General features: G+C 34.8%; 3 protein-coding genes across 4 annotated transcripts; 2 read left to right on the forward strand and 1 right to left on the reverse strand.

Annotated features, from left to right (window-relative positions):
• Positions 1 to 367: 367 nt before the first annotated feature.
• Positions 368 to 4,417, forward strand: LOC113051048 (kinetochore-associated protein NSL1 homolog). The gene is made up of 6 exons (XM_026214663.1): positions 368 to 648; positions 931 to 1,009; positions 1,098 to 1,225; positions 2,539 to 2,593; positions 2,682 to 2,749; positions 4,041 to 4,417. The coding sequence occupies exons 1-6, from the start codon at positions 481 to 483 to the stop codon at positions 4,263 to 4,265; spliced, it is 723 nt and encodes a 240-aa protein (XP_026070448.1). The 5' UTR covers positions 368 to 480; the 3' UTR covers positions 4,266 to 4,417.
• Positions 4,418 to 4,697: 280 nt separating this feature from the next.
• Positions 4,698 to 6,674, forward strand: LOC113051049 (basic leucine zipper transcriptional factor ATF-like 3). 2 transcript variants are annotated; one of them, XM_026214665.1, is made up of 3 exons: positions 4,698 to 5,273; positions 5,495 to 5,643; positions 5,844 to 6,674. In XM_026214665.1, the coding sequence occupies exons 2-3, from the start codon at positions 5,524 to 5,526 to the stop codon at positions 6,027 to 6,029; spliced, it is 306 nt and encodes a 101-aa protein (XP_026070450.1). In that variant the 5' UTR covers positions 4,698 to 5,273; positions 5,495 to 5,523; the 3' UTR covers positions 6,030 to 6,674. The 2 variants fall into 2 exon arrangements, with proteins under 2 accessions (XP_026070450.1, XP_026070449.1); XM_026214664.1 differs by having other exon boundaries at positions 4,703 to 5,273; positions 5,539 to 5,643; positions 5,844 to 6,669.
• A 6,088-nt stretch (positions 6,675 to 12,762) lies between these two features.
• Positions 12,763 to 15,558, reverse strand: LOC113051050 (cyclic AMP-dependent transcription factor ATF-3-like). The gene is made up of 4 exons (XM_026214666.1): positions 15,413 to 15,558; positions 13,869 to 14,119; positions 13,523 to 13,630; positions 12,763 to 13,251 (listed from the first exon to the last, which is right to left on the reverse strand). Exons 2-4 carry the CDS (start codon positions 14,109 to 14,111, stop codon positions 12,994 to 12,996), a joined length of 609 nt encoding a protein of 202 aa, XP_026070451.1. The 5' UTR covers positions 14,112 to 14,119; positions 15,413 to 15,558; the 3' UTR covers positions 12,763 to 12,993.
• Between the last annotated feature and the right edge of the window lie 121 nt (positions 15,559 to 15,679).

Consider the following 15,679-nt stretch of genomic DNA (forward strand, 5'->3'; position numbering starts at 1 on the left):
TTAGTGTATATAAAAATATTTTGAGCATGTTTCTGTGTAAATAAGTAAACAAAATGTGTTATTACCATATATTGTATGGTTATTACACGTTATAAAACGTTAATCATTTTCATAATCTCTACAGCATTTTCTCAAGCTCTCCTAACCAAGTATAGGTCTCTGCAGGAAAGTAATGGGAGTTACTAGATGTTTTTACACCATGATACCTGATTAGTTGATGCAATAGTGACGTTAGGTTTAGGGGTGGGGTTGGTTAAGGGGGATCATTTAGATTGCATGATTTAGAAACACCCAGCAGTTTGAAAACACCCACATGGTGATAAACGCCCACTTTGCTCTGCAGATAAGTCTCCTCCTAACGGTTGCCTGGAAGGCGGAACGTTTCGTCCGCTTAAGTGTTTCTCTCAGGGTTTGTTTCGTTGTAAGTTAACACATTCTGCTTCCGTTTACAGGATTTGTTTTGAAAAATAAGCGGCAGTCATGGAGGAAGATCGTGAGAGCGAGGCAGATTGTAGAGTAAATGTCAAGTCCAAAAAACATGTTCGTGTACAGCTTGAGAAGTATACAGACTTATTTAAAAAGTTTCTCGATGGCCAATACCACATTTCTGAGGAAGACAAAGGCAAATTGCTGCAAGAAATGGTTGTGGTAAGTCTCGTAGAATAAAATAGATGTCCGTTCAATTATTTCTTGTCTTTATCAAGTGCATCTTGGTTTTAAAATCGAAACATCATCTGTTTTGCCTGTGGTATTCAATTATGAGAGTTATAACATTGACTTCATTTTCTAAATGTGTTTAGATAGACACAAAACTCACTTAACTTTACTCAAATGTGTTTTACATCATCTTTGTTATTGTTGTCGTTTCTGCTGTTGTTGCTCTGTATATTTTTCCTTCCATTGATCTTATTTGTCTCTTTTCTCTTTTAGAACTTTGAATTCACAGTGCAAGAAAACCTAGTTATTGGTGGCGTGTCCTGGGATGAGGCATCAGAGGATTATTGTGAAGGTAAGTTACTGTCACAGTTTCAGTGAACTCATAACACTTTTTGCAAAACCAAACCATAACATTATTAACCATTACTTTGTGTATTTAGACTATGAGAGCACAGTTAATGACATTATGGATGAGAAAATAGTTGAGACTGCCTGCAAACGCAACTCTTACCCAAAACAAATACGCAACCAGGTTGTGCGGTCATTAAGAGCAGAGAGGAAACTTCTGGTGAGACATGTTTTTTTGTTTTCTTTTATATAATAGCATTTATTCAGAATTAAAAAATAAATAAAGTCTTCTTAACAAAATCAGTATAAATCGTGACTCCTTATAAATCACTTCTTAACAATATATACACTCCCGGTCATAAAGCTGGGATCAGTAAGAGCAATGTTTTTTTTTTATTTTATTTTTTACAGAAGTCTCTTATGCTCATCAAAACTGCATTTATTTGGTCAAAAATACAGAAATAAGCTGAAATCTTGCAAAATATTTTTACAATGTGAAATAATGGTTTTATTTTAATATCCTTTAAAATATAATTTATTTCTGTGATGCAAAGCTGAATTTTGATCAGCCATTACTCCAGTTAAAAGTGCCACATGATCATTACGAAATTGTTCTAATAGGCTGATTTATTATAAGAATTATCAATGTTGGCAGCAGGTTTTTGGGGGGAAACTGCGATACTTTTTTCAAGATTCTTTGATGAATGAAAAGTTAAAAACATTTATTGAAAATAAAAATCTTTTTTAACAATATAAATCTTTTTAACAAAATCAGTATAAATCTTCTTGACTCCTTATAAATCACTTCTTAACTACTTAAAACATCCTTGCTGAATAAAAGAAAGAATAAACATGAGCTGACCCCCATTCTTTTGAACTGTTGTGTACATTGTTAGAAAAGATTTCTATTTTTTAATAAATGCTTTTCTTTTAACTTTTTATTCATCAAAGAATCCTGAAAAATTGTATCACGGGTTCCAAAAAAAATATTAAGCAGCACAACAGTTTCCAGCACTAATAATAAATCAGCATATTAGAATGATTTCTGAAGGATCATGTGACATTGAAGACTGGAGTAATGCTGCTGAAAAATGCAGCTTTGCATCACAGGATTAAATTAGAAAAACTTTATTTTACATCGTAATGATATTTCACAATATTAATTTGTTTCCGAAATCATTCTGATCCCAAAACTTAAACCCATATATTTATATATTTCACAATCAAATGTATTAGTCTTTATAGGAAGTTATTTGTATTTTTTTATTTATTTGGAACTATTTGAGAAGACCACATGTTCCACCACTGGCCACTAGATGTCATAATATCATTCTTTTACAATTGTAAAATTTTAGGTGTTCCACCTCTGGTTACTAGAAGTCGTAATATATTTGAAAATAAACTAATGTGCTTCTGTAACTCATACCGTATACTTTGGTGTTTTTTCAGAGAACAGGTCTGATTTTATTTAGAAGACCTAAACATTGCTGTGTGAATTTAGCTCATATTTTTACTGTTAATCCATTATTTTAGGGTTTGTATGAACAGGCTGTGAAGCCACAAGACCTAAAGCCAGACCCAGCTCAAGGTGTGTGCACCTTTGTTTTTTGTGCATAATTTGTATAACAGTGCTTTATGCAGTATTAGTTACTAGCTGTTTAACATTGTTTTCACAGAGTGTGTCATCAGAAATGTATCAGCTTCTGCACCTGCAGTGTTCAAACAAGCCAGTACGGTTATGAAGGTACAAATGTAATATAATTACCATGTTTGTGTGTGTGCACATATACAGCACTGTGCAAAAGTCTTAGCCATTAGTATTTTTTGCGTCTGTGGCCTAGTGATTAGAGAGTCGGACTTGTAACTCCAAGGTCGCAGGTTCGAGTCTCAGTGCCTTCAGGAGTTGTAGGTGCGGGGAGTGAATGCCCTTCAGCCCAATCCTTATGGCTGAAGTGCCCTTGAGCATGGCACTGAACCCCTAATTGCTCCCCGGGTGCTGGAGCAAATAGCTGCCCACTGCTCCAGGTGTGTGTGTGTGTTCCCTACGCTCTGCTGTGTGTGGGCACTTGGATGGGTTAAATGCAGAGCAGCAATTCCGAGTATGGGTTACCATACTTGACAAATGTCACAACTTTCATTTTCACTTCACTTTTTGTTTAAAAAAAATATTTTCTGTCTTTCTATTTTTTCTAAGAATTGCTATCTTTAGCTGTTGTGCATGTCATTTTACATTTCCAAACATTCCTTTTGCCATTAATTGTAATAATCCGATATGCACAAGGAGTCTGAGAACAGCCAGTGCTCCACACAGAGATCTCATCACCATCATCTAGTCCAGCTGGTATTACATAAAGAATCAGAAAAAACTGAGACAGAATAAATCCTGAAGAACTGTGGAAATGTCTCCAAGACACTTGAAGAAAACTTTGTGCAAGTGCACCTAGGACAAAAACTGTTTAAAACAAAAAGAGTAGTTGCTGCAAAATTGCTTTGATCATATTAAATAAAGTTAATTGATAAATGAAATATATTTATGACTTTTATTTTTGAAAGCATCCTCCCTTGACAACATTTTTACACCTAAAACCTTTCACAGTACTATTAACTATGCAGGTTTCTTCAGGTGTCTTGGAGATGCTGCCGTGGTTCTTCTGGATTTAGTCTGTCTCAGCTTTTTCTTTTTCTTCATGTAATCCCAGACATACTGGATGATGGTGAGATCACATCTCTGTGTGGCACACTGGCTGTTGTCAGACTCCTTGTGCATATAAAAATCTCACTGGATTTTTAATACAATTAATGGCAAAAGGAATGTTTGGAAATATAAACTATATTTCCTACTGACACACTACAGCAAAAGATAGAAGAATAACTGTTTTTTTTTTTTTTTTTTTTTTTTGATGAAAATATTAATGTCCTAAGACGTCTGCACAGTACTGTGTGTGTATGTGTGTATGTGTATGTGTGTATATATAAATATATAATATATATGTATATATATGTTGACATGCTCCATTTTCCTTCATTCTGTTCAGTCTCTGAAAGGTCTGAAGCAGTCAGCTGAGGGCTTGCGTCAAGTACTTGACATGCAGCCTTCAGCGGAGTCGATGGAAATCTACAGAGAAGTGTTAGTAGGAGACGTCTGTCCGGATCTTTACCACAGACTTCCCTCCACCATCAAAAGAGCTGTGTCTGATTCAGAATACAGTGCAGACTATGTACCTGCTTCAGAAATCATCCAAAATACTGATGTAAATTAATGTGCATCTGTATATTTGTGTGTATCATTTTGTGTAGCTATGGAGAAGGGCAGTAAAGGAGTGTTGTATTGACACGTGTTATTAAATAAGTGTTTTGTATGCTGGTTCTTACCCATGTAATGTAAATAAATCTTCAAGAAATACTATATGCATATAGTTTCTCACCACTTTCTTTTTGTATTTTAATAAATTAGGTTTTTAGAGAAGTATTGTGCTGATGTGGTACAGGTTCATACCACAAGGTGTTATTGGTCTACCAGTGTTGGTTTCCAAATTAACTGGCACTGAACATCTTTCTATTAAACAAATGAGCCAAATAAACATTGACTATAAGGGCTCTTTTTGCATACAAAGATGTAAAGCTGACAATGTTCTTACATAACTATTATTTTATTTTTATGCCTTCTCTATAAAGTTGCAGGAATATATATCTGTGAGCGAAAGGCTAGTAATGGCTGAACTATTGAACTATTCAATTTTCAGTCATGTAACGTTATCTTTTGTTGTCCATTAGGATAGTAGTAGCGATTTTGTAACTTATTTTGGCTGCATTTGATTTAAATCTCTTTAAGAAATTCATATTGCCTAACGGAATGTTTAAAATCTTTTGCTTGTTTGTTTTTTGAATAGCTTTTAGAAATCACCTGTTCAAAATGGAAAAGACATTCCATTTCGTGGAACGACCAAAAAGCGTTAAAAATACGAAAACATGCACACCGTCAGAAGTTGGAGTTCTCGAGAGCACCACGTGACTTCAAAGAACATCAGCCGAAGGCATTTTCAAGAAATCGCTTATGTTACTGAGGGATGTTGACAGACAGTTAAACATGTGTAACTATGCGCTAATTAAAACGACATAACAGTTCGCCGTGATTTTCAATACAATTTCGTGAACGGAAGTGTTTATTGCGCTCGTGCTCTTCTGCACCTGTCATGTCACATTTCAATGCGAAAAGTAACTTTCCTCGAAATGATGCTTCAGCTTTACGGTTGTTACGAAAGAGTGAGGTATGTTACTTATTTATTCTTGTTTCCTTTTCTTTACATACTTACAAAATAATGTATAACCTAATATAAAAATGTGCCTAATTTACAAATAACTACTTTCCACCGAACACATGCCTTCTTTTCTTTCTGATCTGTGCCGCCCAAAATGATTTTATGGGGAACTGTTTGTGAATTGTTCTGTTATAATGATATAAAACTGAACATTATTGTAAAATATTCAGGAAACAACACATCATAACAACCATAACATATGACTGTGATTCAGAGCTCTGATGATGATGAGAAAAGGCTGAAAAGAAGAGAAAAGAACCGAGTTGCTGCACAGAGGAGCCGCAAAAGACAAACCCAGAGAGCTGATGAGTTGCATGAGGTTTGCAAGCTGCAAATTATATAAAATATAAAAGATGTTAATTTCTGCATTTGTTCTTCCTAGTAAAATTTGCAGATGTAATGTGTATTTTTCCTATGCACATGTTGATAATTGTGGACAGACATGGGAAAATACATCAAATTCACACTGATGCATCCAATTGATATGGTTTTTGACATGCTGAAATTTTCTGTAACCAGGCGTATGAATGTCTGGAACAGGAGAACAGTCTGCTGAGGAAGGAAGTCCAGATTTTGATTGAGGAACAGCAACGCTTGACAGATGCCCTTAAAGCCCATGAGCCTTTGTGTCCTGTCTTGAACTGTGGTATGACCTCAACATCAAGGTCCATAGGCACGGTGTCACCTGAGTTTATGTCTAGATAGTGACACTCACATCTGATGCTCATGATGTCTGAATTTCCATTTAGCATAAATTAACTATACATGTAATCATGCAAGGGATTTATGCATACTACCATTTTTATTCTAAAGTATTACATTGTGTGTTCAATATGCAGTGTTTTCTTTGCAGTGTGTGTTCATACAAGTGAAAAATGAAGTCCTGCTTGAAACTGCAATGTGACAAGTTATGTTCAGAATACATAATCTAGCCACATGTTAGTTTTCCCACGGTCACGCCTCACGTGAATACATCCATTTTGGTATTTACTTTGATAAAGTCAATAACCACTAACTAAACCATCTGTCGTACCACAGTTAGTTTGCTGTGAATGAATGAGATGTGAGAATGCACTTCTGCTTTATGAGAGCCGATCCAACCAAAAAGTTAATTTCAAAACTCTGTGACAGCAGGTTTATGTCTGCATGTTATTAATTACTATTCAAAATAACCATAACGGTTTAATTTACATGTTAGTGTTACTTTTCTGTCTTGCTTGATCGTGTTTTGCTTTTGGAGTGTATTGTAACTATTAAAAAAATAAACAATTATTTTAATAAAAACATCATCATTCTGTTTTTTACACTCTGTGATGCAAATTGAAATCCAGTAATTACTGAAGATGAAATAGTCATGCAATTTCTATTAAAATGAGCTCACCAAATCAGAAAAATTACCCGGATACAATTTTTCACTCATTTGTGTTGAAACCATATCTGGGGGTGTTTGCGGTAAGCTGGTGGTCATATTTGTTACTTGAATGCATCACTTCCTCAAACCTCTGATGACTTACCTTCCTAACCAGTGCAGGGTACACACTTCTACATTTCTCTTCCAGTTTTCTCTTCTCTTCTGAAAAGTCCTAGAGCTCCACATGAATATGTTGACTTTCATTTTAAAAACATTAAAGCCAAAAAGCACTGCTAGAGAAACATCATAAAACGGCTAGTTTTATGTTTATTCTAGCACAAATGAAATTGTTCAGAATGGGGTTGAGTGTAAAGAATATAGTTTCTACAGAAAATACAATTCCCTTATTTAGGGCATGGCAAAATATATGTAGCACACCAGTTTTAAATGCAGTTTTGTATTTCATAGCAATTTCAACAATGCATAATAGTACACACAAGTCTTCTGGTATGGTGCAGGAGAACCTGTAAATGCAAATGGAAATGAATATACTGTTGAAAGAGAGAGAGAGAGAGAGAGAGATTATTATTATTAATATTTGATATTATTACAACAGAAGAATATATATGGTACATATCATAAGTACATAAACATAAAGTGTTGAACCAGTGTTTTATAGTCATACATACAGGTGCATCTCAATAAATTAGAATGTCATGGAAAAGTTCATTTATTTCAGTAATTCAACTCAAATTGTGAAACTTGTGTATTAAATAAATTCAATGCCCACAGACTGAAGTAGTTTAAGTCTTTGGTTCTTTTAATTGTGATGATTTTGGCTCACATTTAACAAAACCCCATCAATTCTCAACAAATTCGAATACTTCATAAGACCAACAAAAAACATTTTTAGTGAATTGTTGGCGTTCTGGAAAGTATGTTAATTTACTGTACATGTACTCAATACTTGGTAGGGTCTCCCTTTGCTTTAATTTCTGCTTTAATTCAGTGTGGCATGGAGGTGATCAGTTTGTGGCACTGCTGAGGTGGTATGGAAGCCCAGGTTTCTTTGACCGTGGCCTTCAGCTCATCTGAATTTTTGTTCTCGTTTCTCATTTTCCTATTGACAATAGCCCATAGATTCTCTATGGATTTCAGGTCTGGTGAGTTTGCTGGCCAGTCAAGCACAGCAACACCATGGTCATTTAACCAACTTTTGGTGCTTTTGGCAGTGTGGGCAGGTGTCAAATCCTACCGGAAAATGAAATCACATCTTCAAAAAGCTTGTCAGCAGAAGGAAGCATGAAGTGCTCCAAAATTTCTTGATAAATGGGTGCAGTCAGTTTGGTTTTCAAAAAACACAATGGACCAACACCAGCAGATGACATTGCACCCCAAATCATCACAGATTGTGGAAACTTAACACTGGACTTCAAGCAACTTGAGCTTCTCCACCTTTCATCCAGACTCTAGGACTTTGGTTTCCAAATGAAATAAAAAACTGGCTCTTATCTGAAAAGGGGGCTTTCGACCACTGGGCAACAGTCCAGGTCTTCTTCTAACATTTTCTAATATTGATACTGTTTGTTTCTTACTCCTTAATAGTTCATCAGGCTTTTAATGATTTAATCTATGCCATCTCTTGGAATATCTAAAGGTAAAAAAATTTCCATTACTCATCATTAGACCCCTTTACATATGGCTCTTTGTCTTACGAAAATTTACCATAGCTCTTAACATAGCATTTGTTATTATGAGGCTATTAATCATTACCAGGCCAATAATGATTCTTTATTGTTATTATTTTATACAGCATTTGTTATGAAAACAGCAGCCTGCACATTTAGAACCGATAGCTAGGCCGACAGCATTCCGCAGTTGTAATATGAATCTATAGGGAAAAATCGAATCCCTTAACAGCTTATTTATTATAAATTCTACAACAAGTTAGACAACATTTACCACAATAAATAATCATAAATCAATAAAAAGTGACAAATTCATGAGGTCATGAGTAGTTTAAAGAGATTATAGTATGTTTGTGCTTATATGTATGTCCTTGGCTGCTATGTTTGGTTATTTGGTGGTTACCTCCCCCCATACCCCGGCAAACTAGAGCTCTTTATTTGCAGCATTACAAAACATCTGCAATGTTTCTGTCCGCGTCTGCATCTAACAAGCGGAAATGAGATGAGAGTCCACTCCAGTGCATGCTGCAACTCAGCGTCTATTTTTCTTATTGCTCGGTTGTTATGCCCTCTAGTGGACACATTACTAATCAACTTGGATTTTATATAAGTTGATTAAATTTATAATATTTAAATCTACTGAAAATAGACAGCTGGTTTCAATTGATAATTATGATAATAGTGTTTTAACGATCTACATCTACTGTAGCTACACTGAATGAAAGCCATTCGTTTGTAGTCTGATCGATATTCTAGAAATGATGTCTCTTCTAAAGCTCAGGTTGGGTCAGAGCTGTAAATATTTCTTCTTGTCACTACACGAACTTAAAAGGAAGCAGAAAAGTTTATCATAATCTGTTTAGCATTGTCTTTAAAGTGCACGTGTTTTGAAATCTGAATAGAGGAGCATGCAAATACGCGTTGTCAACTGGGAAATTAGGGGTGTGTCTTTAAACGGAAAAATATTTCTTCCTGATCTGTAAGTTCCTGGTAGCGACTGTAGGTGGTTGCCCTCGCATCTTCAAATTCTTGGAAACTTTACAGGAACTTCAAGAATGTGTTCCTTAAACTTCCCATTGAACCTAAACTTCCTTGAGCTCCCCCGAAATAAAAAAAGAAGGGACATTTCCATTGTCCTGGCAGGGAAGTGCTAAAGATCTGTTCGTTCAACTTTGGACGCTGAGGGAAAACCAGTCTTTTTAAACATGAGTTTAGTAATATAAACTACAGGTTTTTCATGCATCATAATAAACCTCTAATAGTGTAGCCCTAAAGGCTAAATGAGCTGTAAAACTGTCAATAATGTTCCATAGGCATAGGTTACAGTACAGTATGGTCATTAAAAATGCATGCCAATGGCCCTATAGGTTAAGAACCTGTCAGTCATGAATGCATTAGATAAAACTTTAAAACCATTATCATTTAAATAATGTTTAAAGGTTATGAGATGCTTGAAATAGCATTACAACACCCTGTTTGGCATCTGTAGACTCCATTGCAACAGTTTTAATGCTTGCATCAGAATGTGAAGTTTCCACTGATTGCATGTGTTGCCAAGGGCTGTAACTATGTTGGTTCATATTCAGGCAGGGCAAAGTGCACTTGCATTAAATGGTGAAAGTCAGTTTATGATGTCAGGAATCTGGGTATTTAAAAAGACATGTTAAATAGATATTTTAGATTTGATTTCATAAATGCTTTGTTTTATTATGCATTCAAAAGATTTACAGTTTTACAGTTTGAAAATATTAAGTCTTATTAAGTTTGTCAAGTTCCATATTATGTATACTGGAGACTGGTCATTTAGTTCCTGTATCTAGTTGAATAGTTTTGATCAGAATGAGTGACTCAGTTTCGTTTCATTGCACTGGTTTGGGAAACAAATGTGAACAAAGAGTGTTCAATTCTCGGCGATGGTGATACAGTGTTTTATGTTTATGTTTTCAGGTGAAAGAGGTGGAAGTTATCCATGAGTAATTTCTGAGAGTTCATTATCACATGTCTGACATCAGTCCACATCAGCAATGATTAAGCAATGACCAGCAACTCGAACATGATTGCCCCATGTGTTTTTTTTTTTTTACTTTAAGAGATGTGTGCAAACAAAATGACACAAATAAAAAGGCCAAAAGCGACTGTTTTTATTGTGGATCATAGAAAGAGTGGAGTAAAGCAATGTTAGCAACCAATGAAAGATTACAAAGCTTTTTATTAACTTAGATGAATTCAGAATTCTAAAAAGGGAGTTACCAAGACTCAGGTGCCACCATACTGTAGATAAGAGTTCTCTAGCAGCTTTGTTCTTTCCAAGGAATTTCAGGAGGCTTTTACGATTACCATCTTCTGATGCGATTCCAACTTTTAAATAGTTCCAAAACAATAATAATATTTTCCTCGCATAAAATCCACCCACCTTCAAAAATAAACATTTAAACCAGCAGAAAATGCTGAATCATTGTTCTCTGGCAGGATGAACTCGATCAACCTCAGTGTTACAATCGGCATGTCTCTCAGGTTATACATGTGCAGACTTGCCCTACCACACATTTCTCAAAACAACCATAACTGGTGCTGCCTTTTTAGTACATCAAGTACACTTTAAAAAGTAGCCTAACAATATTTAGGTGTTGCTTCATCTGATGTAATCACATCGTATACATTTTATTTATATATTTATTATAAAACCAGCACAGAATGACTCAATCATAGATGGTATAGTTTTTTTTGTTTTTATTAACAAAGTATCAAAAACAAACAAGAGAAAGTCAAAATGAAGCCATACATATTTTATATAAATTTGTAATTGAATTTAACAGGCTATTATCTTCCCAATCATGACTTTTGGTATCAATAGCAGTTGAACACTTTGACATGGACACCAATAACGTGATAAATATGGATTTAACTACAAATAGAAAGTATGTTTTCAATACACATTTAATGTCAGTAGTACCATATTTTGTGGTATGCCTGTTTAAAAAAACATACATATACACACACACACACACACAAAGGGAAAAAAAGCTACCTGACACCTGCATCACTTAACCTTTCAGTACACGACAGAACATACATTTAAACAATGCAACTACGCATACATTTAAACATGAGGGAGAAGTATATGAAAAGATTAGGTGTTTTCCTAGGTTTCGTATAAATGGAGTGATTTTAATACTCTAGTACACATTTCTGAAATAATAGGAAATGCAGTCACAGGGGCTGATCAGATGTCTGGCAGTATGTGTTTCTTCACTGACAACAATACGTGACACTAAAATTGCATGACACATGATCTAGGCACATAGCCAGACAATTAATAAGAGCTTTACTTCAAGTTTTGTTTTCTTTAGGATAAGCCCAGCTGACAAAAATATGTTCTAAGTAGATTTTGCTAACATTCCCATTAAGTTATTTCTGAATCTTCTCTGAAAGTTTAAAACGTCCCATTTTTTTTTTTCTGGGTTATGCAAATGTCAGAGAAAACATTAAGGGGATGCTCCATTTAAACCGTTTGCAAACATTATGGGAACATTACTTCTGAATGTTATGCAACCAACTAAAACGTTTTAGAAAATTATATTTCAAGCTGGTTTTGAGAACATTTTTAAGACACATAACTTTGAATGAACATTCTATTAATGTTACCGGAGGTCCACTCTTATTTTTCACAGAAACTTGTTAGAACATTTGGCATGTTCTGAGAATATTTCTTGTTAGCTGGGAGTGTAGAGGTTTGTGCATCTAGACAATAACAACACACAGCTACAGTATATGAAAAATGCAACATCAGAAAATAAGTATGTCCCTGCTAATAGCACAAAAACACTCTCTTTTTTATAGTAGGCTGACAAATGCAGATCTTCCTGCTCACAGCATTGCAACAACAACATAGTCAGACAGTTGAGGTGATAGCGAACAGGCTTTATGTGACAAAAGGTAGAAACTTCCTTGTAGTGTGCAGGACGCCTCATTATCTCAAAGTCCATTCCGTGTCGACTTCCCTGTTATGTTATCAGTCTATTTAATAAGAGTTTCCTGCAATATATATATATATATATATATATATATATATATATATATATATATATATATATATATATATATATATATATATACAGACCAAGTCCTGAGAGATTAGTAGCAGCTTGAAATACTTCATGTGGCATGTTATGTGGACAACTAGCAAGGCAGAGGCCACAGATAAATATGTAACTAAACAATTTTGTCACCCTGTATGTCTTGCCAATAAATGAAAATATACACGCAAATTACTACATTTGTTTCGTCTCACTAGAATAGTGCTTGCTGTCAAACACACCACCAGGGTTTCATTTAAACAACAAGCTGATAAATAAATGAAATCATGTTGTTCTAGGATCAACATGACATCAGGCTTTGGTGCATATAAAAAGCATATCATGTTGAACATACATACAATTACGAACACATTTAAATAAGAGGAAAAACGCATCAAACGTCCTTCTAGTGCTTTAACAGTGTCTTTCAGTGTATATCAACTGGCAGCATGGCAGACGCCCCGTGTTTTGTCCTTTATAACGTGGGTGAACCTTCCAGCGTTCCTTGGCAAGGACTGCCAAACCATTAGCTTCTTGCCTGTACAGTTTGTGATTTAGAGATGTCCACAGCTAGTTGGTAATGAGATGTGTGTTGGTCCACTTATGGTTAGATTCAGACCCTGCAGGGTGGTCTCTTTGATTTGCTGGATGAAGAGCTTCCTCTCGTCTTCAGGGGTCTGGCCGTTCTGAGCTCGGACGATACACGTGGGCCTATGCAGGTTGAGCATGTAAACTAGCTGCTGCTTTTGGCTCTTCAGCTCCTCAATCTGGGCTTTCAACTCAGCATTAATGGACTCCAACTTCTCTGACTCCTGAATTAAAAAATAGAAGCCATTTATAGAACATACATGAGTGGAAAATGTAGGAAAAGTAATATTTTAGAAATATTTAAAATAAAATAACATTTAAAAAATAAAACAACAATAATATTAAATCTATATTTTAAATCTAAATAACAAAAAATATATATATATATATATATATATATATATAAATTATATATATAAATATATATATATATATAAAATAAAAATAAAATGTTTTAAATTAAACTTGAATATAATAAAGACAAAAGAACAATACCATTTGTAAATTGTCTGTTGTCTCCTTTTTCTTGTTTCTGCATTTCGCTGCTGCAATTTTGTTTCTTTCTCTCCTTCTTTTTCTCCTTTCAGTCTCCTCTGGATTGGTCTGAAATGACAAAATTGATCAGACACGTTCAAATATATATTACACTATAGAGTGTAATACATACTGTATTTTATGAAAGCAAAACGGCCTAATGATTCTGAATTAGCTCCACAAGTGGATGAACAAGTGAATTGTGCAAGCATGGCTTTTCTACATGCATGTTACTCAATATAACAAATGTGAAATATGAGAAATAACATTTGATTAAATGTTCTAACTGTAAATGAGTCCTTCTTACCTCACGCTTCATTACAGGTGGTTCAGTAGGACGATCTGCGTTCATATACGCTCGGTCAGGGGTCAGGGTGCTCATGCCGTTGGACAGGCGTTTGTTCTGAATGGCGTTGCGCAGCTCCTCTTTCACTAATGGAGTGAAGCTGGTGAAGTCGTCCAGCGTGAGAGAGCCAGGCGGGGAGAGGCAGGGTACCAAAGCAGTCGCACTGATCTCCGAGGGACCCAAACCAGGATACTGGAGCATCATTCCGAAATCTAAAACATTTGAAGCTAGATTTAAAACATGGTCTTAATAAGAAAACTTTCTGTAGTCAGATACAAACTCTTCCACCTTCTCAAAAAATTATTAAACTACTGACTAAACTGTAAAAAGTTAGTAATGTGCTAAGAATGGTAAATGTAAATATGTATTTCAGAAATAAAAAGTATGAATGCATATAAATATATGCATAATATGTTTATTATTTATTATAAACTATTTATATTTTTATTCACAATTTATGGAGAAAATATTATATTTAACAAGGCAATAAATATATTGCTTAAATATGTTAAAATTACAGAAAGTAAATCCCCTTATGATTTAGCAAGTAAGGGGTATTCCCAATCTCATTTTGTTTAGTTCATTCTTATAGTATCATTTTAATGTTTAATGTATTGTTATCCTTATGGTGTTTTATGTTTATAAAACTATTGCTTTATAGTGTTATTTATAAGCAGTTGCTAGAAAGTAAGTTTTTATGAGCTTAAAGATTAAAGTCATTTGGGTTCAATAGTACCAAGTATTATTCTCTGTACATTTTATGGTGATTTTACATTGCAGATTTTAATAGCTCAAATAAGTTAGTATATTAAAATAATAAAAGGTAATGGCATGTACAATGTGCTATTCCGTAGAATATTTTAATATTATAATACGTTCTGGCAGCATTTGTATAAGCTAAAATATGTCAGACATTTATTTAAATATTATGCGATTACATTCAATTACTACACTCGAATTATTTGTAAAATACTGATTATATGCACCGCAGGTCAGTAGCCTGTAATCCAGTAAAATCATCATCTTAAAATGTTTAATAAACTCTAATCCGGTTACATTGAAATTTCTAAGTAACTCGTTAAAGTAAACCGTTTTTTTATTTATTTATTTTCTTTTTCTTTATTTGTTTTACAGTCAGCTATAATGATTCTCCAACAGAACTAGGCTAGCTACATAAAATAATCAGTTATTCGGATATTTCAACACGAGTTAGCCTACCGCAGCCCAGTTCCGCACAATAGTTTGCAACTATTCTAGAGGACTTAAGTTCATGCTGAGATAACAATTAAATACAATAAAACATAAATATAACAATATAAAAGATTACACTAAGACTATAAAATGAATTATAATAAGTACAATCGCTTGACCCAAAAACACAACTGTATTGAAACCGGTCACTAGCTAAGTTTATTTCTCAGAACATAGCGTAGGCAGTTCACAGTTGGTCTAGAACACTTACAACAAAATACATACATAAGACGTGAAACAATGTTGTCACTCACCTTGTTTTGACTGAATAAAACGCGCGTGTTGTGATGCTCTCCTCCGACGGAGTGTTCTCGCGTTCAGCTGCTGAAGTTACTGTTGTCGCCGGCTCGTTGCATCACCTCTTTTAATGGCTGGAGGACGTGAACTACTACTGGGGGCGGGGCGAGTGACCTCACCCTATTTATAGTATCAGGAAAGCTGTCTTTGCGGTGATGCAACCGGGCAACCCTCCGTGCGCACCATAACTGGGCAAGCTCAGCCCCCCTCTTCCCCGTGCATTG

This window comes from Carassius auratus, chromosome 31, assembly GCF_003368295.1.
Source record: "Carassius auratus strain Wakin chromosome 31, ASM336829v1, whole genome shotgun sequence".
Taxonomy (NCBI): Eukaryota; Metazoa; Chordata; class Actinopteri; order Cypriniformes; family Cyprinidae; genus Carassius; species Carassius auratus.

Excerpts from the sequence above, each read along its gene's own strand:
- LOC113051048 (XM_026214663.1), top strand. The coding sequence starts at position 481 with ATGGAGGAAGATCGTGAGAGCGAGGCAGATTGTAGAGTAAATGTCAAG. Across the intron at positions 1,010-1,097 it reads ATCAGAGGATTATTGTGAAG|ACTATGAGAGCACAGTTAAT; the intron begins GTAAGTTACTGT and ends TTGTGTATTTAG. Across the intron at positions 2,594-2,681 it reads AAAGCCAGACCCAGCTCAAG|AGTGTGTCATCAGAAATGTA; the intron begins GTGTGTGCACCT and ends TTGTTTTCACAG.
- LOC113051049 (XM_026214664.1), top strand. The coding sequence starts at position 5,199 with ATGTCACATTTCAATGCGAAAAGTAACTTTCCTCGAAATGATGCTTCA. Across the intron at positions 5,274-5,538 it reads GGTTGTTACGAAAGAGTGAG|AGCTCTGATGATGATGAGAA; the intron begins GTATGTTACTTA and ends ACTGTGATTCAG. Across the intron at positions 5,644-5,843 it reads GAGCTGATGAGTTGCATGAG|GCGTATGAATGTCTGGAACA; the intron begins GTTTGCAAGCTG and ends TTCTGTAACCAG.
- LOC113051050 (XM_026214666.1), bottom strand. The coding sequence starts at position 14,111 with ATGATGCTCCAGTATCCTGGTTTGGGTCCCTCGGAGATCAGTGCGACT. Across the intron at positions 13,631-13,868 it reads CACCTGTAATGAAGCGTGAG|ACCAATCCAGAGGAGACTGA; the intron begins GTAAGAAGGACT and ends TTGTCATTTCAG. Across the intron at positions 13,252-13,522 it reads CAACAGACAATTTACAAATG|GAGTCAGAGAAGTTGGAGTC; the intron begins GTATTGTTCTTT and ends TTTTTAATTCAG.